General features: G+C 44.1%; 2 protein-coding genes across 6 annotated transcripts in view; both read right to left on the bottom strand.

Annotated features, from left to right (window-relative positions):
• Positions 1–200: 200 nt before the first annotated feature.
• On the bottom strand, positions 201–23,660 carry LOC110488909 (calnexin). Of its 2 annotated transcripts, none has more exons than XM_021561370.2 (14): positions 23,510–23,660; positions 13,361–13,594; positions 12,097–12,170; positions 11,728–11,786; positions 10,549–10,772; positions 9,641–9,833; positions 9,251–9,440; positions 8,685–8,798; positions 7,870–8,026; positions 6,725–6,940; positions 3,919–4,038; positions 3,595–3,715; positions 3,309–3,430; positions 201–3,083 (listed from the first exon to the last, which is right to left on the bottom strand). In XM_021561370.2, the coding sequence occupies exons 2-14, from the start codon at positions 13,589–13,591 to the stop codon at positions 3,024–3,026; spliced, it is 1,881 nt and encodes a 626-aa protein (XP_021417045.2). In that variant the 5' UTR covers positions 13,592–13,594; positions 23,510–23,660; the 3' UTR covers positions 201–3,023. The 2 variants fall into 2 exon arrangements, with proteins under 2 accessions (XP_021417045.2, XP_036798931.1); XM_036943036.1 differs by having other exon boundaries at positions 3,294–3,430.
• Positions 23,661–24,721: 1,061 nt separating this feature from the next.
• The window catches only part of LOC110488910 (alpha-1,3-mannosyl-glycoprotein 4-beta-N-acetylglucosaminyltransferase B), a 175,433-nt gene continuing 172,900 nt past the window's right edge, over positions 24,722–27,254 (bottom strand). For all 4 annotated transcript variants that reach the window (XM_036943038.1, XM_036943039.1, XM_036943040.1 and 1 more), the window contains 2 exons: positions 27,139–27,251; positions 24,722–26,918 (listed from right to left, as the gene is read on the bottom strand). In XM_036943038.1, coding sequence (XP_036798933.1) covers positions 26,895–26,918; positions 27,139–27,251 — 137 coding nt within the window. In that variant the 3' untranslated portion in view covers positions 24,722–26,894. The remainder of the gene's footprint in view (positions 26,919–27,138; positions 27,252–27,254) is intronic.

Below are 27,254 nucleotides of genomic sequence, written 5' to 3' on the forward strand. Positions count from 1 at the left end.
GTACTGATTAAAGGGTCTGAATACCTATGTAAATCTAATATTTCAGTTAATTTTTATAGGTTTGCAAGGGATCTGAATACTTTCCAAATGCACTGTAGTTTTAAAATATGCAGCATCAAACAGCCTGGGCATAATATCTGCTCGGTGAAATGTCGATTAATACCAAGTGACAGGCAGCAATGAAACACTCGGGCTCCCAGTCAGTTTCTATTAGGCCTTTTTATTCATCAAAAGAAAATGGCGTCCCCATTCATAGATGACTGCATTTATAACAGACATGGGTCAGAGGAGCAGTCTGTGACCCATATTCACATATGCACGCTATTTGTGATCACAGTATTTAAAGCCACCACTAAACAATTATTCAACTTTACCCATGATGTGACATTAAATCTCAACCGTGATAACCAAAGGTAACTCTTTATAGTTCATTTTATCTCTCTAGTGTACAGGACTAAGTTAGGTTAAACCCATTCATTTCGGTGACCCATCAGAGTATTGTCACACAGGAAAGCTGAGATATATGTAAGGTACATTACAGTGCACTGTTCAGTCTAGGAGTCTTATCTAGGCAGCTTTAGGTAGAACCAAATAAAAGGTAAAATAATGACAACTTTGTAGACGCAAATGAAAAAGGTAGCCAGAAAGAGCGTAAAGGAGAGCTGCATGTCTTTAGGAATATTCATAAAAGTGTAGTTCTGACCTTTTCATTTTCTTGAAAACGCCAACTAGGTGTCTCGGTCTCCCACCTCATATTTTATCTAAGCCTCACACAAACCCTGTAGCAATGGTACCATGAAGAAACATTACTAACCAGGTTGCAGTGGGAACTAACTACATCGCATACACCCCATGACACAGGTCATTTCACAATAAGAAAAAAGAAAACAATGAGAAATGGAGGTCTATTTCCTCAAGGCGGAAGCTGTACATGCCAACTAAATTTCAGGGGTGACGACCCCCCGCCACACAAAACCATGAGACCAATACAGGAAAAACACACTGCCAACCTCCAATCTCTTAATGAAATCTGTTTATTTCTGTTTTGTGAGTAACATCGTAAGTTCTACCTTTTCCTCCCTGCCCTCCAAAATGTACTGTAGTAGATGAATGCCCAATAAACCAACAACTGCTGTGGATCCTCATCACCCAATCACATGCAGCTTAGAGTTTTGTCGGGGGAACCAATCCCCATTCACCTCGCTCGATCAGACACCGGAGAATAAGAATTGTAGGATTCCAAACATGACTGACCGACATTCACCACTAAGGAATCTGAGACCACAAAACTTGACCAGGGTTCCATGCAGACAGACAGCAAATGACCTAGTATGTGATTCCGTGGTAGCCTCAGTTACCTTGAAAAGTGCCAACTCTTTTTTTGTTGTTGTATGAGACAAACCTCTAATGGCTTTTGACTTCCACTGCTTTTTATGATGTTCTGAAAAGAGCATAGACAGGGTCACAAGAATGGGAGAAAGAAACAAGGAACGTAAAATACTGTAGGCGGTTCCAATCTTTCCTCCTTAGTTCCTTTTTTATGTCGTATGAGATTAAGTTTAAAAGGAAAAGACATCAATGAATCATTCAGTGAGAAAGTAGTGAGGGGGGAAGCTTGTCTGACACCCTGAGAGTACTCTTTATGACTCTTGTAAGACTCAAACTGTCATGAGAAACATAAGAGTAAAAGTCTTAAAGATCTGTGTTATATTCTGCTGCTGTTGCTTTTGACTTAGGAAATGCAGTCACAGGATGTGCTTACTTACTCAGCTACCAATAGCCAGGCGGGAGACTGAATTATCCCACCAATGAGGGAGGAGGATGCACGAGCTGGGCCAGGATTTGTTTTCTCCATCTTCTCTTGATGAGTCAGCAGGAGCAAGGACATCAGTATGAAAACCTTGGCATCTCCGTGAAGCCTGCCGGCAACCAACAGTCACCCCTCCGAGCACCAGCCTCACATACTCCCTCCCTCACAAATATTTGTTAATGTACTTACACTATATCCCTACATTATAGATCAAAAACAAATGAAAAAAGACATGTACAAAGTATTAAAAGAAACGTCACAGTACATTCACAGAAGAAAAACGTTCAGCAAACCTTTCTCTCTAGGGCTGTGTAACGCAGCACAGAATCTAATCTATTGAAGCCCGTTTACTAAGCTCTCTCTGTTTCAAAAACTTTGCCCGCCCCACAGTTCTGCGGGGAACTAAGCATGTACAATGGATCCCCCCTTACTCCCAGCTCCAATCTATTAGGAACAACTTGAGCGAGGTATTCTACAACTAAACACACTTTTTTTTTGTTAAACGTGGTGGAAGCCACATGGAATGAAATGTCGAGGAGACCTGTTTATCATGGGAATGTTTGTCTCTTGAAACCCCCCCCAAAACCACAACTGCAGTGTTAAAAGCAGACAAGACATCCAAATTGCATGTTTTTTTTTTGTCGACCTTCAACAGAAATGCTCATGTTAAGTCTATCTACTCCTCTGACACATACAAAACACATGGGACTGTTAAACTGGACCAAGCAAGAAGACATTGAGGGGGAAAATGGCTAAAACCTACGAGCTGTAGTGGTGCCCAGATTCACCGGTTGATAAATACTGTCTAGATCTGCGGGATGGATGGATGGATGGGGGGCTGATTAGCAGAAGCATAGGGTGTTGGGGGTGGGAGGAGAAGAGAAGACAAGGTGGGGTCCCTAGGTTAGTGTCTGCTGCACTGTTACAGAATGGTATGGGAAATCGATTTATTCTTTCTTCGCTGTTCGAAAAAGCCCCTTTCTACACCAACAACTCAGTCTTCATCTTCACCATAATGGAATCCACACTTCCATATTGGAGGCAGTCATGATTGTTTTCTGTTGATCCTGATGAGAGAGATCGCTTCATCGTCCTGGGAGGGGGGAGGTGTGAAGAAGACAGCCGGAGGCGGTAGGGAATAAAGGGAGCCGGGGGGAGGGGGGGGTCAGGCCAGTTGGTTTAAATCAGAAGATCCAGGGTTGTGGCAGCCACTTCAGTCCTTTCTCCCCTTTGTGTTTCTAGGGGACCTCCTGAGGACATCATCTTCTTGTTTCTGGAGAGAGCGGGAATGAGAGGGAGATTTGGGTCATCATTATTTCAATTCTGAACGATTAAATTAACACAATCAACCCCGTCACAATTATTTCTAAAGCCATTTTTACCTCAGAAGTTGTGAACAGTGTTTTTACAATGCTCTTTCTACAAAAGTGGCAAGCTCTGATTTGTCGTCACAACAAACCACATCATGCTTACCAAGACTTGCCTTACTGTCCCGTACCTGATCAGTTGCCGCCTCCGTTTCCTCATTTACTGCTGCCTCTTCTTCTTCTTCTTCCTCCTCCTCTTCCTCTTCCTTCTCTGCAGGGCTGTCCTCTGCATCACTCTTCTTCCCCGCTGCTTCTATGGAAACCAACCAACACAGAGTTAGCTTTTACTGAGACCATTGTGAAATACCCCCAGGTGAGGCAAGGCAGCACGCATTGTCAAGTAAAATGACACCGTCTTGGCATACATTTGTGAAGCTACAGTACAGACAGAGGGAGACCGAGCCAATGAGTCCTAACCTGGCTGGCTCTTCTCCTCCTTGACTTGGTCCTCCTCAGCCTTCTCCTCTTCCTCCTCCTTCACGTCTGGCTGAGGCTCGTCTGTCTTCTTGTAGTCAGCTGCAGCTGGAGCCACAGCCTTCTGTTGGGGAGAGAGAGAAAAGATACACATTAACACAGATCAAAACATTTGTCTCTGATGACATCACTTAGTCATCCATTAAGGATTTTACTCCCACCGACATTTACTGAAAGTCCATGCAGAGGTAAATGTGTGTGGGAGTAATTTTCATAATAAATTAGACACTATTGAGATTAAACTTTAAATGGTCTGTGGTCCCTCACCTTTCCGGTGCAGAAGAAGACAATGATGAGGATGAGGGGCACGGCCACAGTCAGCACATAGACCACCCACAACCAGGGACGCTCGTCTGCTGCAGTCATCATTTGGTTTACCAGCCCGGGCTAGAGGAGATGGGAGAACACAGTCACGGAATGGTCAAGATCTGGGAACCAACGACCACAAACAACCAACATCAACTACATTACAAGCAGGGTATGGATTACATATGCACTATTGGGGGTGCCGTTAAAAGTAGTTCTTTGTAACAAGTTTGCCACAATATGGCTGGAATAATAAAGTGTTGGGTATGGGGCATTAAGAAATGGTCGGAAAAGGTCAATACCAAGTCGACCACAAAAACAACAAAAAACTTCACTCCTGTATCTTTCATATGAACCCTAAATATGTATTGTTATGATTCTTTTTTTCTTTATTTTAAGTTATTGAGGTTTTTTTTACTCATCTCACTCACTTCCTGAGAGTCTTCATAAGGGCTGGGGGTTTCCTGTTTCACAGTGCATACTTGTGCAACATACTTGTGCACTTGATAAAACAAAAATACTCTTGCTTTTGTTCAATCTCAGTCAAAAGAACCCCTTTGATCATTCCTTAGTCCTAACCTAAGTCTCGCATACTATGGGAGAACAATGACACATCACGGGAGGGTGTGCATCCAACTCCGTCCATACTACAATAGCAGACCTGAGACGAGCTGTTCCATATTAACAGTGGCAGCCAACTGGCCCAGCATGGCTACCAGTGTAAAACCAAATGATCCACAGAGCAAACAATGAGGCTGTGAAAGCAGTGGAATGCTAGTACATGTGGAATGTAGCTAGTACAGCCGTGTGTGTGTGTGTGTGTGTACCTTTCTGACAGAAAGGTAGAGTGTGTGCGAGACTAAGAACAACAAGAAAGAGCGAGCTAAGAGAGCGCTAAGAGAGAGAGGAGACTGCTAAGAGAGAGCGGAGACCGGAGAGCGCTAAGAGAGAGCGGAGACCGGAGAGAGCTAAGAGAGAGCGGAGACCAGAGAGCGCTAAGAGAGACCGGAGACCAGAGAGCGCTAAGAGAGACCGGAGAGCACTAAGAGAGAGCGGAGACCGGAGAGCGAGAAGCCTAGATGTATAGAGAGAGGGCCATTAAGCCCAACATGCCAGGCATCCCAGGAATTCATCTTTAGGAATAAAAGGCAGCATAGGTCTGGGGCTGCAGGGATTTAGACGAGAGGCAACCAAACTAACAGCTAATCCTTGGGTACGAGCCAACATCTTCCCAACTGGACTCACAACTCTACTGCACACAAGCTTATTTTGCCACAACTGCAATGGAGCGAGACCACCTACGCGTGTGAGAAGCAGGGCCACTGCTTCTTAATAGTCCACAGCCCCAGCTGTACGTTTGGCCCTATGGAACAGTGTACTCTAGCTGTAAGAATGCACCAGCCACTTCAGGCTACACTCTTCCTCTGGGTAAGAGTCATGCTAGGCTAGCTCAAGAAAGGGACCAGGTAAGAGTCATGCTAGGCTAGCTCAAGAAAGGGACCGGGTAAGAGTCATGCTAGGCTAGCTCAAGAAAGGGACAGGGTAAGAGTCATGCTAGGCTAGCTCAGGAAAGGGACCGGGTAAGAGTCATGCTAGGCTAGCTCAGGAAAGGGACCGGGTAAGAGTCATGCTAGGCTAGCTCAGGAAAGGGACCGGGTAAGAGTCATGCTAGGCTAGCTCAAGAAAGGGACCGGGTAAGAGTCATGCTAGGCTAGCTCAGGAAAGGGACCGGGTAAGAGTCATGCTAGGCTAGCTCAGGAAAGGGACCGGGTAAGAGTCATGCTAGGCTAGCTCAGGAAAGGGACCGGGTAAGAGTCATGCTAGGCTAGCCCAGGAAGCTTTTCAACTAAATCCAACTCATACAGAGGAGTAGCTGTAGCATGGTGAGTGACTGTTCCACTGTTACTGCTCAGCTTGGCCTCTCTCTCCCTAGAACACCATGTGTATGTCTGTTTCCACTTATGGGCGGAGCAGGCCAGGGTTTTTACACGTCACACGGAACAGATAGCCACGCTAACCAGTAGCATTCCTCTGAAGGGCGTGGGGAGTGTGTCTATTCTGGTGTCCCCATGAGAACACACAGGCAGAGAAGTCACCACTAACCACTGATATTCTCTGAATAAAGATGAATAAGATTACATGGACGGGGACTAATACTTGATCAGCGCTCCTATTCTGAGACAACACTTCATACAGACGGCCCCTGATTCTAAGTCTGTGGTTGGACAACACGTCACCTCTAGTTTAGTCTGGATTTACTTTATTGCTAACCCCAGAGGCTAGAGACTTCATACAACGCAGAAAATATCTGCATAGCTCCATGGAGACGTTTCAGAGAAGTCCCTGGCTACAAGGATAGGTCCCGTAGTTGCACTTGCTGCAAAACAAACATCCATTGGGAAAATTAAGATATTGCTGTACTCTACTTCTTAGATGCAACAGGAATCCAAAAGAGACGTTGAAAGTGCTATGGTTAGGATAGAAGAGTGGTCCTGCCAGTTAATGACACCGCATACATTTCCTTATCACATTTCAGCATATTTTTTTGTTTTATCAACGAGGCGTGAGGACTCGCCCGTCCTAACTATTATGCGACCTCTCAACATACCTCTACACGGGTCCTGTGTACACCATCTTCACGCTTTGCTTGCAAAAACAGTTCCGTTTCACGAGAGATCCAAATTAAGTATGCTTCATGATCCACATGAAGCATTCAAGTGTAGGGGTACAAGTATATCAGTGTCTGTGTATGTGCAGTTGTACCCACCTCAGCGGCTCCCTCAGCAGCTTTCTTCAAACCCCAGCCGTCATTGGCCCAGCGCTCGGCCGTGTGCCGCTCGTTGGTGATGAAGAAGTTATCGAAGAAGATGTCGCTGGACATGGACCACAGCTCCAGGCCCACGGCGTTGAAGGGGGTCATCCTGAAGGGATGGAGGTCCTCAAAGAAGTCCGGATTGGCAATCTTCCTGGGCTTCCACACACCCTGGGGAAGGAGAGGTGGAGGTACATTGAGAGTAGAGTACACTGTACTGTGAGCATTACAATTATGTTAGGGTTCGAAGTATGGACATTGGGATTTGTCTGCAATGACAGCTCAGTAGAAAAAAAGAAGAAAAAAGGGTAGGACATTTTCTTAAACACATGAAATAAAGTTACTATTCAAGATAATATAAATAAGCTCTCATCAATACATACACCACATGACCAAAAGTATGTGGACACCAGCTCGTCAAATATCTACTTCCAAAATCATGGGCATTAATATGGAGTTGGTCCCCCCCCCTTGCTGCTATAACAGCCTCCTCTCTTCTGGGAAGGATTTCCACTAGATGTTGGAAAATTCCTACAGGGACTTGATTCCATTCAGCCACAAGAGCATTAGGAGTTCCAGTTCATCCAAAGGTGTTTGATGGAGTTGAGGTCAGGGCTCTGTGCAGGCCAGTCAAGTTCTTTCACATTAATGTCGACAAACCATTTCTGTATAGACCTCGCATTTTGCAAGGGGGCATTGTAATGCTGAAACAGGAAAGGGCCTTCCCCAAGCTGTTGCCACATTGTTGAAAGCACAGAACTGCATATTTGTATGCTGTAGTGTTAAGATATCCCTTCACTAGAACTAAGGGGCCTAGCCCGAAAAACAGCCTCAGACCATCATTCCTCCTCCAAACTTTACAGATTGCATGGCTGTGTGCTCGATTTTATACAATGGGTGTGGCTGAAATGGCCATATCCACTAATTTAAAGGGGCGTCCACATACTTTTGTATATATAGTGTACAAATAGTTGGCAAATTCTGGAAGAGCAAGTGAAACTATTGTGTGCATGTTATTTAGGCTACACACTTCACTGGGATGAAGCATGTTCCTAAAGAGGCTGATGCTTTGGTACACGCTGGGAGGTGTGAAGGGTTACCTGGTAGTTGGGATTGTCGATCATTGGGGCCTTCCACTTGCCCTTGTAGTTGGAGTTGTCAATCATGGGCCGTTGCCATGCACCGCAGCCGGGGGCGGTCTCACAGAGGGCGTTCGGGATCTGAGGGGCCTCCCACTCGCCATCCATGTCCTCATCCCTGGAGAAAAAGAAGAACAAGTTACGACAATGTCACAGACGCAGTCATACAGTGTACAAAATGATGGTATACGGTTGCAAGTTACTATGGGTGTGAGAAAGCAAAGAACAAGAGAAAGAAAAGAGACTGCATTTAGAGGACCTCGAAAAGGGGTCATTAGCCCGTATCTCAACATTGGTCTCCGCCCTCTTTCCACTGTGTCCTGTTCATCTAGCTCTTCTCTACCGGCTCTAATTTAATTTCCGCCACAGAAGTGAGACATCAAAGCAGTGGAAAAGCAGCTCGTCGCAGCCCAAAAACCAGGCCTGGCTGTCCTGAGGCAAAACATGCCTTGTGAAATTAGCTCCTCTCACCAGGAAGCCCACTCTCTTCACAGAGAAGAGGAGCTGCCGCAAAGGCTAGCAATTAGCTTCCAACACACAAGTGGGCTGACCTAGATGAGGATACAACATGAGAGAAGAGAAGACGGAGGGAAGGTGGTATATGAAGGGGAGAGACCAGACGAAGGGGAGAGAGAAGACAGAGGGGTGGTAGATGAAGGTAGAGAAAGAGGAGAAAGACAGAAGAGATGGAGTACTATGGTGGAGGGGAGAGAGACAGCAGTTTGAGAGTGTAGCAAGATAGCGGGGTGAGCTGAATGCGACGGTATGGTAGTTACCAGTCCTCGGGCTTGACTGCGTCGGGGTCACTGGTGTACTCTGGCTGATCATCCAGCCAGCCGTCTGGCTTCACTGCATCCTCATCTGGGATCTGTTTTGGTGCATCCTCATCCCTGTGGGGCAGGCGGGTGAATTAGAGGGTACACGCACTAACACAGCCCCCCCACACCTGGCACAAACATAAAACTGTCCACAGGACACACTCCTATTATCCCATGTCAAAACATTCCAACTACATTTGAAACATGCACATGCTGTGTAATTTACATGTAAGCTAATGTAACAGTATAACTTTAGACCGTCCCCTCGCCCAAACACGGGCGCGAACCAGGGACCCTCTGCATACATCAACAGTCACCCACGAAGCATCGTTACCCATCGCTCCACAAATGCCGCGGCCCTTGCAGAGCAAGGGGAACTACTACTTCAAAGTCTCAGAGCAAGTGACGTCACCGATTGAAACTCTATTTAGCGCGCACCACCGCTAACTAAGCTAGCCGTTTCACATCCGTTACACTAGCCTGCTGAAATAGCCTCTCTCTCCCTCTAACACACAGGCCCTTACCAGTCCTCAGGTTTGACTGCGTCAGGGTCCTGGATCTTGGGCCTCTCGTCCCAGTCATCTGGCTTGTGGTCATCGGGGTCCTCGATCTCGGCGGCAGGATTGATGGGTGGGGTCATGTCTGTCAGCAGGTTACCACTGTTCACCACTGTCTGGTCTACCAGCACCTCAAAGCTGTTGTCTGGGTTCACCACTAGGAGGCGGGAGAGAGACAGAAATGGTTAGAGGAACTAATAGAAATGTAACAAGCAGAACGAACACTATTCCCTAATCTAACTGGCATACGATCGTGTCCTACACAATAAATTTCTATGTGATCGTTAAGTGACATCTCACCAGTTACAACAGCAGGGATACCTGAATGGTGCCTGAGAACATGTTGAAATGTCTTACCCAGTGTGTAAAGGTGGGTCTTCTTGTCGGTGTAGTAGGTGCGCAGGTCTGAGTCGGGCTTCTTGGCGTGCTTCTCCTCGTACTCGCCAGTCTTGGGGTTCTTGTGGCGGAAGATGAAGTGCAGCTTGTAGTCCTCGCCACACTTGTCTGGTCCGAACATGATGGTGTAGGGAGTCTTGTCAACAAACTCATCCTGGTGGGAAGGACAAATATACATTTACTGTGGCTCTGTATTAGAGCATTATGGAATGTGTAACTGGCTACTGGATTTCCAGGCTGTCTACATTGGTACATTTGAAATGAAGACCAAGCTAAGGGGTCTTCTACATAAACAGAGCACTTTTGAGAGGTTATTTTGTGTTTTCTGAGAGTGTCTTAGCTTGCATGGTGCACGGATAGAATAATGAGCCAGATATTTCACTGGATGTATAAATATGAAGCATCCGCTTGGCGTCTCCACTTACTACCAAATATGGTGGTGAGAGGAAGCCCAGTGGCTGGCAGTGGGAGATGATGGAGCGAGATGGATTTTGGCTGATCTTCTGCAGATTCTCACCGATTAAACATTTGATCTCAATACAGTTTCCTGTTTCCAAAACTATAATATTTTAAGAAAAGAGTGGACTAAGTTTTGTAGATTTAACCATTTGCAAAAGTATACTATTTATTTTATTATTATAATTATTCAAAATCGGTTTTTAGAATGAGTCCAAGGGTGCATCGAGTTATTGCACACTCACTTCGCAAAGTAGCTGTTCCCTAACGAAAACATGCTATAACATGCCTTGGCTTCGCCCCCCTACTTTCTTGTTCTGCCCACTATGACTAATTTGTTCCCATTCGAAACGACAGGCTGTGGTCTATCTTGGGTTCGTTATAAAAATCTTTGGTGCAGACGTGTGGCTTACCAGGTTAAGGTCTGGGGTCTGGGAGAGCAGTTTGACGTAGGCACCGCCACAGTCGATCCCCTGCTGGAAGTTGACCTCATACTGGACGATGAGGGGTTTGGTGTCGAAGATGAAGGGTCTGAGGAGCTGGGCTGAGATGGCGTGGTGCTTAGCACGTGACTTGAGGACCAGGCCTTTGTCTCCAGGCAGCTTGCTGTCTTTCATGTCCTCCACCTCCCATTTACCTGCAAGGAGGAGGTCAAATATGTGAATATACTCACTTGATAACTGCCTGAATGGAGCCAAAGCTAGGTTGTATTCATTAAGCACCAAACACACATTTTTGTTTTCTGTTTGTAAAATGATTTGCTATGTTGTGCCCTACTTAATACAATGTGTCAGAGACCTGGCCTAAATTTAACACCCACCGCCCGCCAAATGCAGGTAGATTTTAGCATTGGCAGGTAAGAATATCTAATTCACAAGCCATGTTAGCGGGTGGTCACACTTGGGCCACTACAGTGCGAGCATTTTATATAAAAATAGTAAAAAGTCAAGTATGGGCACATGCTGCAGTAGCTGTTTTCAAAGTATTTCTGCCGTTTTGTTTCATATCTGGCAGTGCACCAAAAAAAATGAATCCTAATGTTATAGCTATACCACCTGGCTGGGGGGGTGAAGTGCTAAAATATTTGTTTTTAGAAGCAATCTACACAGGCATAAAAGTTGGTGTAACTACTACAATAAGAATTTCTACATGTGTTTCTTGGATATTTACAGTGTTTTGTTCACAAGTCAGGCTGTTTTTCAATGCTAGCGAAGACCAATTTTCAAAAGGCACACCCGATGACTCAAGTGGCCTCATTACCACGGTAACCTTAAAGGGGCAGCTGAAAATGTCTCATCTCTATTTTGGTTAAAAAGACTCAGTTCACAACATATTAAATTAAATTGAGCAATATACCACATGACATCTTACTAGTAAAACATTCATTGATTTAGAAACATTACAAAGCACGCTCATCCGCAAAAAATAACTGCTGTTTTTTTGTGTAATTAATGCGGGGAAAAATATTTACAAAAAAAGTACAAAAAAAATGGGTGGCTGGTAATTTTTTTTTTTTTTTTTGTCTACCTGCCATTGGCTGCTAGACTAAAAAGGTCCTCTCTGACCAGGGCCATAACTGTCTTAGTGCCTACCATCATACTTGGCGATATCCTCATCAATATCCTCCTTCTTGGCCTTTGAGAGGACCCAGCTGAAACAGGAGAAGCAAATTGACTTGAATCAAGTAAACAGGGACACCAGAGGGACAGCCCCTGGGGGAATGACCTTGGGGCTGGGTTCGTATTTAGGTCAAAATGGCAGCTGGTCCTATAGTGAGCACTCAAACAGCAGTGTGGCATATGAAGAGAAGACAATAAATGCAGTTTATAACACCCATGTTATTTTGGAAAAGCATATTTGAATATATCTTCCTTGATGTAGATGTAATTTGCATTACAAATGACTGTATATAATAATGCCTGTGTTTAACAGCACTGTTTCAAAGTTTAATGAGTTCTCACCTGTCTAGGGTCCCCCTGTCAAAGGACTCGGCGAAGAAGTGTTCCCCCATGGGCTCGGGAGCTTTGTAGGTCACCTAGAGAGGAGCGGAGAGCAGAGGGGTCAGTGGGTCAGCTCGTCTACTGCCCAGTGTGCCAACCAGGACACGTGTGTGTGTGTCCTATGCAAGAGCAAAGGGAGGACGTAGGTCAGTCAGATAGCAAACCTTCAAGTCACATTGCTAGTCAATGTATCACCTCAAGAGTTTATTTTAAATGCCTCCCTACCTCTACTGAAGTTAGGCTAGTCAGAGATATTCACCACTGGAAACGTCTCATGACTCTGGCGTTAGCCATATCCTTTATGTAGAAACAGGGTCTAAAATGAACACCCGCCACCTGCAGGTAGGTTTTGGCATTGGCGGGTAAGATGTCTATTTCACCAGCCACGGTGGCTGGTGTTCAGGGCTTCAGTGAGCCTTTCACTCGCATGTGTGAATAAAAATAGTAAAGCATGATCAAATTTATAGTAAAATAAATAATGCAGAAGCTGTCGTTTTGTAAGTATTTCTGCCATTTTGTTAGCTGGTAATTTAATTGTACCAAGTCAAAGAACTACAAATCCAATAGAGACTATTCCACCTTGCGCTGCAGCACTGCCTGGCTGGGGGCTGTGCGTATGTATAGAGCTGAGTGAAAGATTCATTTTTAGAAGCTCTGTGCACAAGCATAAAAGTTAGTCTAATTTAATTTAAACTAAAGTCTACTGAAGTGAGACTTTGTCCTTGTGTTTCTTGGCTATTTACATTGTTCTGTTCACAAGCTAGGTTGTTTTTCTATGTTTGAGTTTCAACTACTAGGGAAGAGAAGACAACACTTCTAGTAGTCAGACTCAATCTCACAGGCACAAACATGACTGTAGTTGCACAACCACGGTAACCTCCCACCCTTAAAGTGGCAGGTGAACAATTTGTCTCATCTGTGATATTTTGGTTAAGACTCTACAGCCCATTCACAGTGGACATTTGACTAGTGAAAATGGGTCGGTTGGCTTGTATGTGTGTACAAGTGAGACACTCCCTTTGAGTCGATGCAGAGTATATCCAAGCAGTAAACTAAATTATGATCCATTTATCCTTGAGAGGAACAGTGAGCAGCCATGTTGGCATAACCTCTCCTCCTTGGCTGTCACAATGTGGGTGTGCTGGAGGGAAAGACAGGAGCTACACTATCTAACCACTAAAACTCTAACTTCATACACACTGGTCTAGGTCAATAGGATACTTACTTTAGGGGCTGGAGGCGGTCCCGGTGGTGTGTCTGCATCCTCTGGCTCCACCTCCCCGTCCAGAAGCTCCTCCCCAAGGCCCAGGTCCTCCAGCTCGTCCTCCACGCCCATGTCTTCCGCCAGCTCCATGATAGGCTCCTCCTCCTCCTGGTGGGCGGCCACTGTGGTCAGTAGCAGCGTGGAGCACAGGCCCACGGCCAGCAGCACAACACACCTCACATTCAACTCCATTGTCTAGGGGAGAGGAGAGAGATCAATTCATAAACTAGGATAAAATGTGAGCGGTTGCCTCAGCTGTCCATAAGTGCTTTAATAATAAGAAGTATGGCAGATAACAGTGATAGTCTTGCTGACTCGAGCCTACTAATTACTTTGGCTAATTAACAGATCCCCCACTTCCTGTTTGCATCTACATTCAGATTCCCAATGTTTCACCATAGGATTTTTTTTTCTGCAGTGGCGGCAAGACCCCTGAAACTCAACTCTGGACCGCCAAGTCAGTTCCACTGCATTTTTCATTGTTCACCTATCATCACAGACTGATTTAGACCTGGGACACCAGGTGGGTGCAATTAATCATCAGATAGAACAGAAAACTAGCAGGCTTCAGACCTTGTAGGGTAAGAGCTGAATGCCTCTAACAGATGATCCATTTAAAAGCACACCTTGGCAGAAATACATTTTTTTTTAAATGACATACCGGTAATGAATATGGGGGAAAACACTGATTCCTATTGAATTCCTTCCTTAGCCATTTCAGATTGCTAGCCACCTTACCTCGAGGGCTAGGGAGGAGGAGCGGAGTTACAGTATTATTGCTTAGTTACACCCATCCGTTCCTTTCACATCAAAATGACTAAGAGTAAAGGCTGATTTCAAACGGTGGAAGCTATGGGTAGGGAAAGAAAGATGGTGGAAGGGATGTGATGGAGAAAGGGAAATGACAGCAGAGAAAATGCAGCCATTAAATAAAGAGTAAATAAGGGGATAAACAAGATTTTTTTTAAAGGAAGGAAACAGGGGAGGAAGAATATGTGAGAGACTGGACTACATGAGACACCAGAAATATGTGGGCGAGTGACAATGCAAGTCAACATATCGTTGAGCTGGAGAAAAAAAGGTTACTCCCAGAGCAGGTGGCCATTGTGTCAAATTACATAGAGCTTTTTATCCTATTAGAACATAAAAAGCCTAGCGGAATAGGTGGTCCATGCAGGAATCAAACCGACATCCCCGGTCTTATAAGGACTAAAATTGAAAGTTCCTGGAACCAAAATGGTCCATTAACACTACTAGGTTCCCTCCCAAGGTTTTAAAGGTTTATCCTTTCCATGCCTGCAGAACGCACACACCCCCTGACCGTTTCCAGGCATATGGTCACCATGCCGTTACCCAGAGCCTCCCTGGCACCCATTGCCATAGCGACGAGAGGGGTGCCTGAGGGATATGCAGCCTTAGCCTTTCCCCTAATGCGATCAGTCCCAATGAGATTACACTAGCAGGCCATATAACACCCACTGAGTTTATACACGACACATATTTAACTTTCATATTATTCACAGGCAATTTACTCAACACAATACAAATAATTTAGGACAGACTGTGTGGACACAGACATATGTTCCTCCGACACAGTCCCAAATCAACCCTTAGCCTTCCCTACCACCCATCTACTGGAGTGGACTACATAAGTGTAAGCAATGTGGCAAATATTCTGACGAATTATCAGATTGTAATAATAATGTTTCTTAAGGCTAGCACATGTCGCACTGAATGTGGATCTAGCTTGTGTCTGCCAATCGCCTTTTAGGGACCATCCGCAGTAGACTGCCAACTTTTTTCAAATAATTCTGCATGTAAAATCAGTGTGCATTCGTTTCAAATTGCATTCAGAGGTTCTAAGTACTCTCGGCCAGGAAACGCTATTGCTGTGTCTGAGCCCTTATACCTATCCAATCCTCTCAGATCTTCGCTAGTACCTAGGGGGAAAGGATTGATTCGGGATTGGGTTGTCTTCTCTAATCGGATAAAGCCAATGAGATTACAATTTGTGCCCTCATAAATCCCCCCTACTCTCACCCCTCAGCATGTTCTGATACCATTAGCCAAATAAGTGGGGCTGGTCAAAGAGAGAGTGAGTATGTAAGAGTACTATTAGGTCCACATTACCATATGCAGTATACAACTGATATACACTGCTCAAAAAAATAAAGGGATCACTAAAATAACACATCCTAGATCTGAATGAATGAAATATTCTTATTAAATACTTTTTTCTTTACATAGTTGAAATCACACAAAAATGATCAATGGAAATCAAATTTATCAACCCATGGAGGTATAAATTTGGAGTCACACTCAAAATTAAAGTGGAAAACCACACTACAGGCTGATCCAACTTTGATGTAATGTCCTTAAAACAAGTCAAAATGAGGCTCAGTAGTGTGTGTGGTCTCCACGTGCCTGTATGACCTCCCTACAACGCCTGGGCATGCTCCTGATGAGGTGGTCTCCTGAGAGATCTCCTCCCAGACCTGGACTAAAGCATCCGCCAACTCCTGGACAGTGTGGTGCAATGTGGCATTGGTGGATGGAGCGAGACATGATGTCCCAGATGTGCTCAATTGGATTCAGGTCTGGGGAATGGGCGGGCCAGTCCATAGCATCAATGCCTTCCTCTTGCAGGAACTGCTGACACACTCCAGCCACATGAGGTCTAGCATTGTCTTGCATTAGGAGGAACCCAGGGCCAACCGCACCAGCATATGGTCTCACAAGGGGTCTGAGGATCTCATCTCGGTACCTAATGGCAGTCAGGCTACCTCTGGCGAGCACATGGAGGGCTGTGCGGCCCCCCCCAAAGAAATGCCACCCCACACCATGACTGACCCACCACCAAACCATGCTGGAGGATGTTGCAGGCAGCAGAATGTTCTCCACGGCGTCTCCAGACTATCACGTCTGTCACATGTGCTCAGTGTGAACCTGCTTTTATCTGTGAAGAGCACAGGGCGCCAGTGGCGAATTTGCCAATCTTGGTGTTCTCTGGCAAATGAAAAACGTCCTGCACGGTGTTGGGCTGTAAGCACAACCCCCACCTGTGGACGTCGGGCCCTCATACCACCCTCATGGAGTCTGTTTCTGACCGTTTGAGCAGACACATGCACATTTGTGGCCTGCTGGAGGTCATTTTGCAGGGCTCTGGCAGTGCTCCTCCTGCTCCTCCTTGCACAAAGGCGGAGGTAGCGGTCCTGCTGCTGGGTTGTTGCCCTCCTACACGTCTCCTGATGTACTGGCCTGTCTCCTGGTAGCGCCTCCATGCTCTGGACACTACGCTGACAGACACAGCAAACCTTCTTGCCACAGCTCGCATTGATGTGCCATCCTGGATGAGCTGCACTACCCGAGCCACTTGTGTGGGTTGTAGACTCCTTCTCATGCTACCACTAGAGTGAAAGCACCACCAGCATTCAAAAGTGACCAAAACATCAGCCAGGAAGCATAGGAACTGAGAAGTGGTCTGTGGTCCCCACCTGCAGAACCACTCCTTTATTGCTAATTGCCTATAATTTCCACCTGTTGTCTATTCCATTTGCACAACAGCATGTGAAATGTATTGTCAATCAGTGTTGCATCCTAAGTGGACAGTTTGATTTCACATAAGTGTGATTGACTTGGAGTTACATTGTGTTGTTTAAGTGTTCCCTTTATTTGTTTGAGCAGTGCATGTTCTTCAACCATAATTTAATCTAAAATCAAGTCATAATATAGAGGGATCTAACCAAAGTCCATTAACACACAAACCAAAGTTACCAATTGTCTTTTTGTCGGGAGATTACCAGCGCCTACACGCTAGAATGCAATCGCACACTATACGTACCATGTACATAGCTTAACCCCACATGGTATTAGCATCAGTAGCACCACCGGCTAGCACTTCCCATGGAACAGCAGTAATGGTGGTAACTAGCCCAGACAGTCTAAACAAAATGGTTATTAGGTCAAGATACCATATATGGACAACTGTCCATATATGGTATGAAGATTAATACTCCAGTACTACCGTTCTCATCACAACTCCTATTCAGTATCTCTATTGAGCTTGTTCTGCAGGTCATATGTGCATTCTAAAGGCTCGCACACATTGCACCGAATGTGGACCTAGCGTTGGTACGGCGATCGTTCAGTGCACCGTTTTTACAGGACCACCGGCTGTAGACTTGACTGCCGACATTATTCACCCGATTATACATGTGAAAAGAAAATCACTGGAGTAGCTGGACAAAAATCCTTGAAGGTGGGTGAGAGCTATACTCCCATCCCCCCCAGTCAACTCCCATCTGTCCAGATAACTAGCCCCCCCCCCCCCCCCCCCCCCCCCCCCCCCCCCCCCCCCCCCCCCCCAAGGGACACATCAACTCTACAACCATATCCCTTAAGGAGTGTCCTGAGGGGACAAATCAGGGGAGCTGCGAACACAGCCTGTATGTGTGTGCGCGCGCGCGAAATGTACAAATCGTTGGGAGGTACTAAAATCCTGACTTATTGCAGAGAAGAAACCGTTGGTGGACATCTACTATGATATGCTCCTCCCAATATCACCATACCGAATATAATCGTTTTGTGCCGTTAATGACAACGCTAAGTACAATTTTTTTTGCTTATTTACAATATTAGTCGCATTCTCATTAAATAATCTTCATGCGGTTAAAAAAATAAGGCTTAGTTAATTAATTTAAACATGCTGATAAAACTGCACAGTTTAGGATTTGTACATTTTAAATGGAGTATAGTCTTGCTGCAACATATACCATCAACGTCAGATATCACAATAGTCGATTGAATCATAAATCGGCACTAGCGTGTAGCAAGGGGTTTGGGTAGCCAGGCAACAGCCACGCAGGGTGGTTGTCACTAGTTCGCACAGCCACAAAGAGAAAATTTGCCATATCGTAAACATTTTGGAAAACAAAAACATTTGTAGAAATAGGCGGTGTTAGGCATAATTATGAATTTGTGGCTGTGTTAACTAGTGATGACCACGCAGTGCCTATAGAGAAATGAATCTCAACTTTCCCTTCACAGCTTTTCATACATAGAAGAAACACTGTCACCACTTTGCTTTCACTAGCCAAGAGGGACACCTTCAGGCCCGGTGATGGTCCTGGCGGTGTCTGTCTATGCGACAGCTGGTGTGTTCTCTAACAGAGGGCACTGCCATGCGTCTGTTTGTAAACTGTGACTAGGGTGTTTCCATGCAACAAGTCAGGCTGCCAACAGAGAGGGGATAACCAGAGGGAAGCTCACCACCAAAGCACCATGCATGTATCTTCTTGATGACCAAGTGAGGGGTTAAGATACAATACTTTTGGGAGTGGGTGAGGCAAAGGGGTTGTAGTTGACTTGCAAGGCCCACAGTTCGGCTTGGGCAATATCACTGATCTGGCTTTCAAGTCTATGAAAATGCCCTTTGTTACAAATTTAATCAGAACCATGCATAATGCACATTCACTAATAATGCCCAACTTCTCGTAGCAGGCATTAGGCTATAGAAAATTAACAGGTCTCATCAACAATCTCTCAAGCCCACGTGATAGTGATTGGCCAGCTAATCTTTACATTTCAAGTTTAGCCAACTTGGATCTATTTGCTAGCCAACAAGGTTGAAGTTGTCTCTGTTTGAAAAGCATGTTAGCCTGTCCACTTTGTTCAGATGTTGAAATCAAGTAACTTAGACATATATACACAAAAGTATGTGGACACCCCTTCAAATTTGTGGATTCAGCTTTTTTTAGCCATACCCGTTGCTGACAGGTGAATAAAATTGAGCACACAGCCATGAAATATCTATAGACAAACATTGGCAGTAGAATGGACTTACTGAAGAGCTCAGTGACTTTCAATGTGGCACCAACATAGGATGCCACCTTCCATCAAATTTCTGCCCTGCTAGAGTTTCCCTGGTCAACTGTAAGTGCGGTTATTGTGAAGTGGAAAGGTCTAGGAGCAACAACGGCACAGCCGCGAAGTGGTAGGCCACACAAGCTCACAGAACCGCAGAGTGCCGAGGAATGTAGCGCATTAAAATTGTCTGTCCTCAGTTGCAACTCTCACTACCGAGTTGCAAACTGCCCCTGGAAGCAACATCTGCACATCAACAGTTTGTCGGGAGCTTCATGAAATGGGTTTCCGTGGCCGAGCAGCGGCATACAAGCCTAAGATCACCATGCGCAATGCAAGTGTCAGCTAGAGCGGTGTAAAGCTCACTGCCATTGGACTCTGGAGCAGTGAAAACATGTTCTCTGGAGTGATGAGTCATGCTTCACCATCTGGCAGTCCAACAGACAACCTACCCGAATGCATAGCACCAACTGTAAAGTATGGTGGAGGAGGAATACTGGTATGTGGCTGTTTTTCATGGTTCGGCCTAAATCCCTTAGTTGCAGTGAAGGTAAATGTTACCGCTACAGCATACAATGACATTCTAGATGATTCTTTGCTTCCAACCTTGTGGCAACAGTTCAGAAGGCCTTTTCCGGTTTCAGCATGACAATGCCCCCTTGCACAAAGCGCAGTCCATACAGAAATGGTTTGTTGAGATCGGTGTGAAAGAACTTGACTGGCCTGCACAGAGCCCTGACCTCAATCCCATTTAATACCTTTGCGATGAATTGTAACGCCAACTGCGAGCCAAGCCTAATCGCCCAACATCAGTACCTGACCTCACTAATGCTGGTGGCTGAATGGAAGCAAGTCCCCACAGCAATGTTGCAACATCTAATGGAAAGCCTTCCCAGAAGAGTAAAAGTAGTTATAGCAGCAAATGGGGGACCAACTCCATATGAATGCCGATGACTTTTGGTCATGTAGGGTACTTTACTTCTCAGAATGAGTTGCCAATTCCTTATATGATTGTATTGTATGCTTATTGCATATTTAGAAAAACACATACTAGACAGCTAGTATAACAGTCTTTGGCTAAAATGCTGCTACCGGTACTCCTAATGCTGCGAGCGACAAACTGAACATTGATTTTCCAGAGCCTGTTTGGAAGATGTATAAGTCTGGTGTCAGGACAATTACAGTACTTTAATAAATTCCACCATCAATTCATTATAGTAGTAGTGCAGAACATGTGGAACGAGAGGGGTTGTCATATTGATACTCTCGTTTTAGTAGTGTCTGCTCTGAGCATAATTTGACCAGTTCAGACATAACGGGTATTGTTAGAAAAGTTACTCTATCACAGTAGAATAATATCTCAATGTGTTTTGGTGTCCATATGACCCATTCTGTTTAACCAAACCTCAAATAGCAAGTTGAAACCACTTGTCAGAGAGAAGGATGTGATCTCTTAACTTGTTTGACGTGAGAGGCAGGGGAAAGGGCCTGGTTTGTAAACCATTAAAATCTGTCCAAACTAAGGCCAATGTGTTTCTATAGGCTGATTTTGGATCTAAGCTTTTCGCCTGCCTTCCCACCTTTGGGACAATGAATCCCAAAATACAACATGAGAACAAGCAGACAAACCAAACTCAGAAAATAACCGTGATTCTTGCAATACAAGAATTTGGAATATCGCACAAAAACAAATTCTAATTCATTCGATATATCGCCCAGCCCTAACCACAGTCGCTCTGTTTGGGGGACACAGGAGCTTGAAGGGTGCTTGGAGCCTAGGACAGGTGCGGGGCGTTTTGTGGGCCAGGGGTGGGAGGGACAGAAGGATAAATGTGAGAGTAGTGCCAAATGTAACTTTTTCAACAAAGGCTGGAGACGTCATGCGGGCAAACAAAACACCACACACACAGGAGGGGAGACCCTAGTTGTGCTGCCAAGTGGACAGCCTTCCCCCATTCACATCATGCCTCAGGGGTCACATGTTCTTGAGAGCAGAGCAGATAGGAGGGGAGGTGACTGTAGACTAATCAATCAGTGCTCAAGCAACACAGCAAGGAGTGTTATCTGTCAGCCAGTCTTCTGAATTCATTCCATCCAGTTCACGCTGTACTTGGGGAAAACAGTGCTGTCTTCTAATGCTGAGGTCATATGGTTCTCTCAGTGTATACCATCTAAGTAGGAGACATCTTGTGCAAGATGTCGAACTGTGCTTTCACAGAGTGTCCTCTCATGGATAAGAAACATGCAGCATCTGATACTGGAAAGCCAACTCTGTGCTGTGAAGCCTTGTCTAGGTCATACTGTAAGGATCTGGGAAGGGGTGCGCCCTGGGTTAAAGCAGATAAGATAAGGACCCAAAGCCCCCCCCCCCCGTGCCTTGACCATCTCAAAAAAGATATTGCAAGATGTAAGAAGATTATGTAAAAGCTAATATTATATTTTAAAGCATGTGTATCAGTCTATTGTGCCATTCAACATTAGTTACTAAATTGAGTGGATTTAAAATGCAATTATCTTCTTAATGTCCAATCTTAAAACATAACAGATCTGTTTTAAATATTACCCACCAGAGAACTGAGAAGTTATTATTTAACAAGGTTAAACAACAAATGTCCAACTTCCTATGCCCATTCAAATAAATTATTTATATAGAATACCAACTACATTTCTCACAATAGCTAACCATTCAATAAGACACACCAATTCTAGCTTTGGGAAACATCGGGAGTCTGTATTGGTTGGACACCCTGAGTTCTGCATCCTTCTGGTGGGTGGCGACGGAAAATAACCCTATCACAATATAGCCGGCTTCACCCCCCAAAAACTTTTCCTGTCAATAAAGGCATACGTAAAATCTCTAGGAACTCGATTTACCAGATATAAAGTGAAGTGTTCCTCGCTATCAAATAAGCGCCCGAATCCAATTGTTCTCCGAACTGCACCATATTCCTGCAATTAGACCAAGCACTACACACACACAGCAGGAATATGGTGCAGTTCAGACAAAAGTTGGATTCAGACATTTATTTCATAGCGAGGTTAACATTTCACTTTACATCTTGTAAATCCAGTTCCTAGAAATTATACATGTGCCTTGGTGGCAGAAAATAAATTGGGGGGGGGGGGGGGGGGGGGGGGGGGTGAAGCTGGCCATGTTGTGATATGGTTATTTTTGGTCGCCAGCCACCAGATCTATGCACAACTCAGGGAGTCCAACCAATACAAAGACTTCTGATGTGTCCCAAAGCTAACCAATTCCGTTAGATAAGCAAACTGTAAAAGCCACATTTCCAAGAGGGCGCTGTATGACCTCTATCTAGCCGTTGCACTTTCTGGTTTCATTCAGTGGCGGAAGTGGGTTTGTAAAACTGGTCAGACTTCTAAGTGCTTTGCCAGTAATACCCGTTTCCATGGTAGAACAGGGGTAACAAGGTTTTCCTATAAAACACGGAGCAATTCCTATAAGCAGGCTTCATGTAGCTCCTAAGGAAAATGATTTCATATAATATTATCTGTAGCTAGCTATAGTACTCATCTTGATAACCCCCTTTTGAAGGGAGTATGCTAATGTTACCCACTATATCCAACACAGGAAACGCGATTACAATGACCACACGAAAAATGACATAGCTACATAGTTAGGGCAGAATGCTTATCATGAGTCCATTCATTTACTTGTGTACGATATTTAATTAAATAGCCATATATTGGTTTCGCACCATGACACACACTGCTGCATCATCACCACTTTTTTTTTTTACTGATTTCTAGTGTTAGTCAACTACAATATAGTTTGTGAAAATGTCGGAACGTTATTGTAACAAAGAGGCAATATTTGTCCATTTTCCTTGCTTTAACTCGAGGCTGGTATCGCTTGCTATCCACGTTCGATGCCTCCCATGTAGCCAAGTTAGGTAACGTTAGCCTGTCCAACTTGTCTTACACAAAATGTCTGCAAAATGAACACACGAGCAAAGTGTGCAACTGACGATGTTACATGACAATAAACGGAACAATTACATTAATGTGTTATCTTAATTGCTAACTAGGCTAAATTAGCTTGCTAGCTGGACGTCAGCTAGCCAGTCTATGCTAAGACCACGCATGGGTTCTTGATCTTATTCAGTATTGCAATTAAACGATACTGGCCTGTATGTAAACAGCTGAACATCCTATATCAATTTTGACTGACATTATAATTTAGCGACTTATGTTTGTAAGAAGTGATATTTGTTCGTCATTACTTACCTCCTGATTCCGATGTGACCACTTGGAACTACAGCCGGATCACGTGTGGCTTTGGGGCACGCATACTGGATTAGTAGCTCCACCTTCTCCACTTGCTGATTGGTTGCCAACATGAAAATGTTGATATTTTCCGGGAATTATAGGAATTTGATTGCTTGTACTACACGCTCATCACAATGAATGGTCTCCGCCCCCAATCTCAACCTCGTGGACGGCGATGATTTGTCCAGCTCTAAGAGGAAATGCATGCCGATTGGTTATAGTCAGACAAGGCTCAAATATAAATTTGCAGCAGCGAAAATGATTGATGATTGTTGTAGTTTATGATCAATTAATGATTTATGTACTTTGTGAAGTTCGAATAAAATAGTAAAACTCTTCACATATTAATTTATCAACTAAAGCGCCGATGTGATCATTCTGAATGTGAGGTTTATTGAATATGGTGTAGGTTCATTCAATAATGTACAATATAATTACATCCCTGTTGATAGATGCATTCATTTGGATATAGTTCTTTTTTTCTGATCATAAACAACAACAAATGCTAATTTGCATGCCCCCATCCTGGTCAAATTTGGGGGTGTTTGAACCCCATAATAATGGACTTGATTTATGTAGTGCTTTTACATGTGCTCAAAGCGCTTTATGTTGTATGGATGATCATGTTTGAAAATGAATGCTGTGTTCTATACACCCTATTTTCTGAAGTGCCCTGACTGTATGCTGCTAAATGAAAATATCAAATAGCCTACCCTACAATATTATCACAAAACCTTATGGCCTAGAGATGCATTCAATCCGACCTGCGGAAGGAACTATAGCTCAATGGACATTTCTAAAAGTACTTTCCGATTGAGCCGACATAGTTCATGCAACGTTTACAGTAAATGTAGACATTGGCTTTCAAAGTTGAATTGCAGAAAACGGGCACTCCAATTCTATCTAGCCCAAATGTCATAGCTACACATAGGCCTACTCACTTGCATTCTACCGAGCACCAAAGCCTATGGTGTCAAAATATCAATGGGACTTTGCAGTCACATGGTCCATTAATGAAATATTCAAGGAATGTGACCCATGTACATGTGATTTGGTACCAGAAAAGTAGCGTAGCCTACCTTTCACAAAAGCAGACTAATTCACACGAGATTACTCAGATTTTTATTGAATTGACCAGAGCAAATAACTTGAAACAAAAACAAACCCATGTCAATTGAAATTCCGTCTTTATTACAATTCACAGAATGGATAGATAACATCATTAAATATAGTTTATCTAAATTATACAAAATACAACATATAATAGCAATGCATTCCAGTGCACCTTACAAGAAAATAAAACTCTTTCTCCTCCTTAGCTCATTGGGTACAGTTCAGATTTTTCTATCCGTAGCCCTACGTTGACTTAATGCACCCATGCACCTGCTACTGTATAGTGGCCATACCGATAGCAACGAAGGGGCTCTTAAAACAGCTTGTTTACTGGAGTGCACACCCCAATAAATGGAAAACAAGTTTAGGTCAGTTGTTGCTGAGAAACTGTGTTAACATTGATCAGAATCAGAATCAATGTTGCATTCTGTATTCGATAGAAAAGCGGCTTCGCTTCTGAGTTAAGTCCCCAAGTTGAATTTCTCTTTCAGTACACTTGTATTGGCTGAAATCCCATATTCCTGTTCTGTGCCGACAACTCTTCAGATTTCGATCAAGGGCTTTCAATGGTTTTTCAGTTGGGCTCTGATAAAGGAATGTTTTTTGGATCCAAGTATGCAAAAGCAAATTAATGTGTCCCTTTAACTGCAAAATACTTTGCATCTAGCAATACATAGAACTTTGGCCCTTGCCGTCACAGAGCCTGTTTGGAAGATGTATAAGTCTGGTGTCACGACAATTACAGTACTTTAATAAATTCCACCATCAATTCATTATAGTAGTAGTGCAGAACATGTGGAACGAGAGGGGTTGTCATATTGGACAGTTTCACTCTCTCATGAGACCTCACTTGAGGGCATTCCTTGACTTCTTCATGGTCATTATGAGAAACATAGATTCTACTGAGAAGTAAAGATGATTCTTCATGCATTGATTAGAGCTACATATTTCTCTTACTTCCGACTAGTCCAGACAATTACTCCACGTGTGTATCTGATATGTGGCTCCTTGGATTACAACTAACCCTGTGTATCTGATATGTGGCAGACATAGAAAATCCAACAGATATGTTTCCTGTAAATCAGAAATGTTTCCTGTATTATTGAGGCCGCTGTCTTTTCCAGTTCCCTAGCTAATGCAATTGAGTAGCTTGTGTCTGGCCTTGCCTTACATTGATTTATCCCCACAACCTGGTTAACTTCATGTCACATTAAGGCAAATTGATAGGCGGAGAAGGGGAAAAAACAATGTTAGGGAAGATGGTTCATGAAATAAATCTCAAACAGATGTTGGAACCATAATCATAATGTGCCTACATTAACTTCTGGCTTTAGAATTGACCATATAAAGATATTTTATTCAAACATTAGACATGTGTACTTTCTGGCTAAAGTTATATTTCCATCTACACTGTATAGGCCTAGGCTACTTTTCTGACTGACTTTTGTGGACACTCACTGTAAATACATATCAACACACATAATAGAGATCATTCATATGATTGTGTTACATAAATATGCATATTAGGCCTATATCCACATACATAGGTATTTTCTGAATACATTTGATCGACTGCCCGAAAGCTCAGCCACAATTAAATACATTTTTGTGTGTGGAGACTGTTTCCTGCTTCTCCAGTTTTGCATTTTGCCTCCAGCACCTTCACAAATCAGCTATGAGTGTGCGGTAGATTCTGCCTACTGGGAATACATTTGGGTAAAACCAGTAACATTTGTCAAACATGATTATCAGTTATTGAAGTTGCACAATTCAGACATACCTGTATCTTGGTAACGTTGTAGGCCAAGTCTTTGATTCCGAAGCAGCAACATTTAATTGTCATAATGTCATCAAAAGGAGCTAAACAATCTTGCGAGCTATTTGACAATTACCAGTGTAATTACAATTATTTAAAACATAAACCTTTATGTACACATAAATACAGTTTCCTAAATACAGCGTCGTCTTTGTGTCGTTCACGCAGGGCGCGTTCTCCGATTACACGTGTCTGGGAAGATCTTCCCACACGGTCTGTCAACCTTGGATTGAGTTGACAGTCTCAGAAGGACCCTGCGATGGCAAGATCTCGCCAACAGATGGCGCACTCCGACTACGCTCGAGAAACTAATTGCCAAAAGCCAGGGAATGAGTATAGCTTTCAAAGGCTCTGTTCCTCTGTCGAACGGTCGAACGGATGGATGACTGAGGTATTGCTGCGGGGTGTTGACATTCACTCTGCTTTCTTGATGAATATCTGAAGTGCAAGAGGAATAGCATTTGAGACAAAATCATATTCTGTCTGTTTGAGGTATATATTCTACTTTACATTAGACCACTTTGAAGCCTGAAAACATCTGACCATTTTAGATTTTTCAGTGAACCAACACTTTAAGTTGCCTAAAATACAAGGGATTCTTTATAAGACAAGGCTTCCAAGGCTCTGTGGTGAGCGGGCGATGGCAGGGGTGGCTTACCTCGCTCAGGATGACCCAGACGGGGCAGTCTGTGATCACAGAGAGACGAAGGGCTTCCAGGGGCCCGAATGTGGGATCCACCTCTCCCTCGGCGATCCCATTATGGAACACTCCTA

This window comes from Oncorhynchus mykiss, chromosome 14 (assembly GCF_013265735.2).
Source record: "Oncorhynchus mykiss isolate Arlee chromosome 14, USDA_OmykA_1.1, whole genome shotgun sequence".
NCBI classification, from domain to species: domain Eukaryota; kingdom Metazoa; phylum Chordata; class Actinopteri; order Salmoniformes; family Salmonidae; genus Oncorhynchus; species Oncorhynchus mykiss.

Bases quoted from the DNA above. Each gene is read 5' to 3' on its own strand.
- LOC110488909 (XM_036943036.1), bottom strand. From the start codon at position 13,591: ATGGAGTTGAATGTGAGGTGTGTTGTGCTGCTGGCCGTGGGCCTGTGC. The intron at 8,799-9,250 runs GTAAGGGCCTGT...CCTGCCCCACAG, and splicing joins GCAGTCAAACCTGAGGACTG to GGATGAGGATGCACCAAAAC. The intron at 3,084-3,293 runs GCAAGTCTTGGT...CGCTCTCTCCAG, and splicing joins ATCAGGTACGGGACAGTAAG to AAACAAGAAGATGATGTCCT.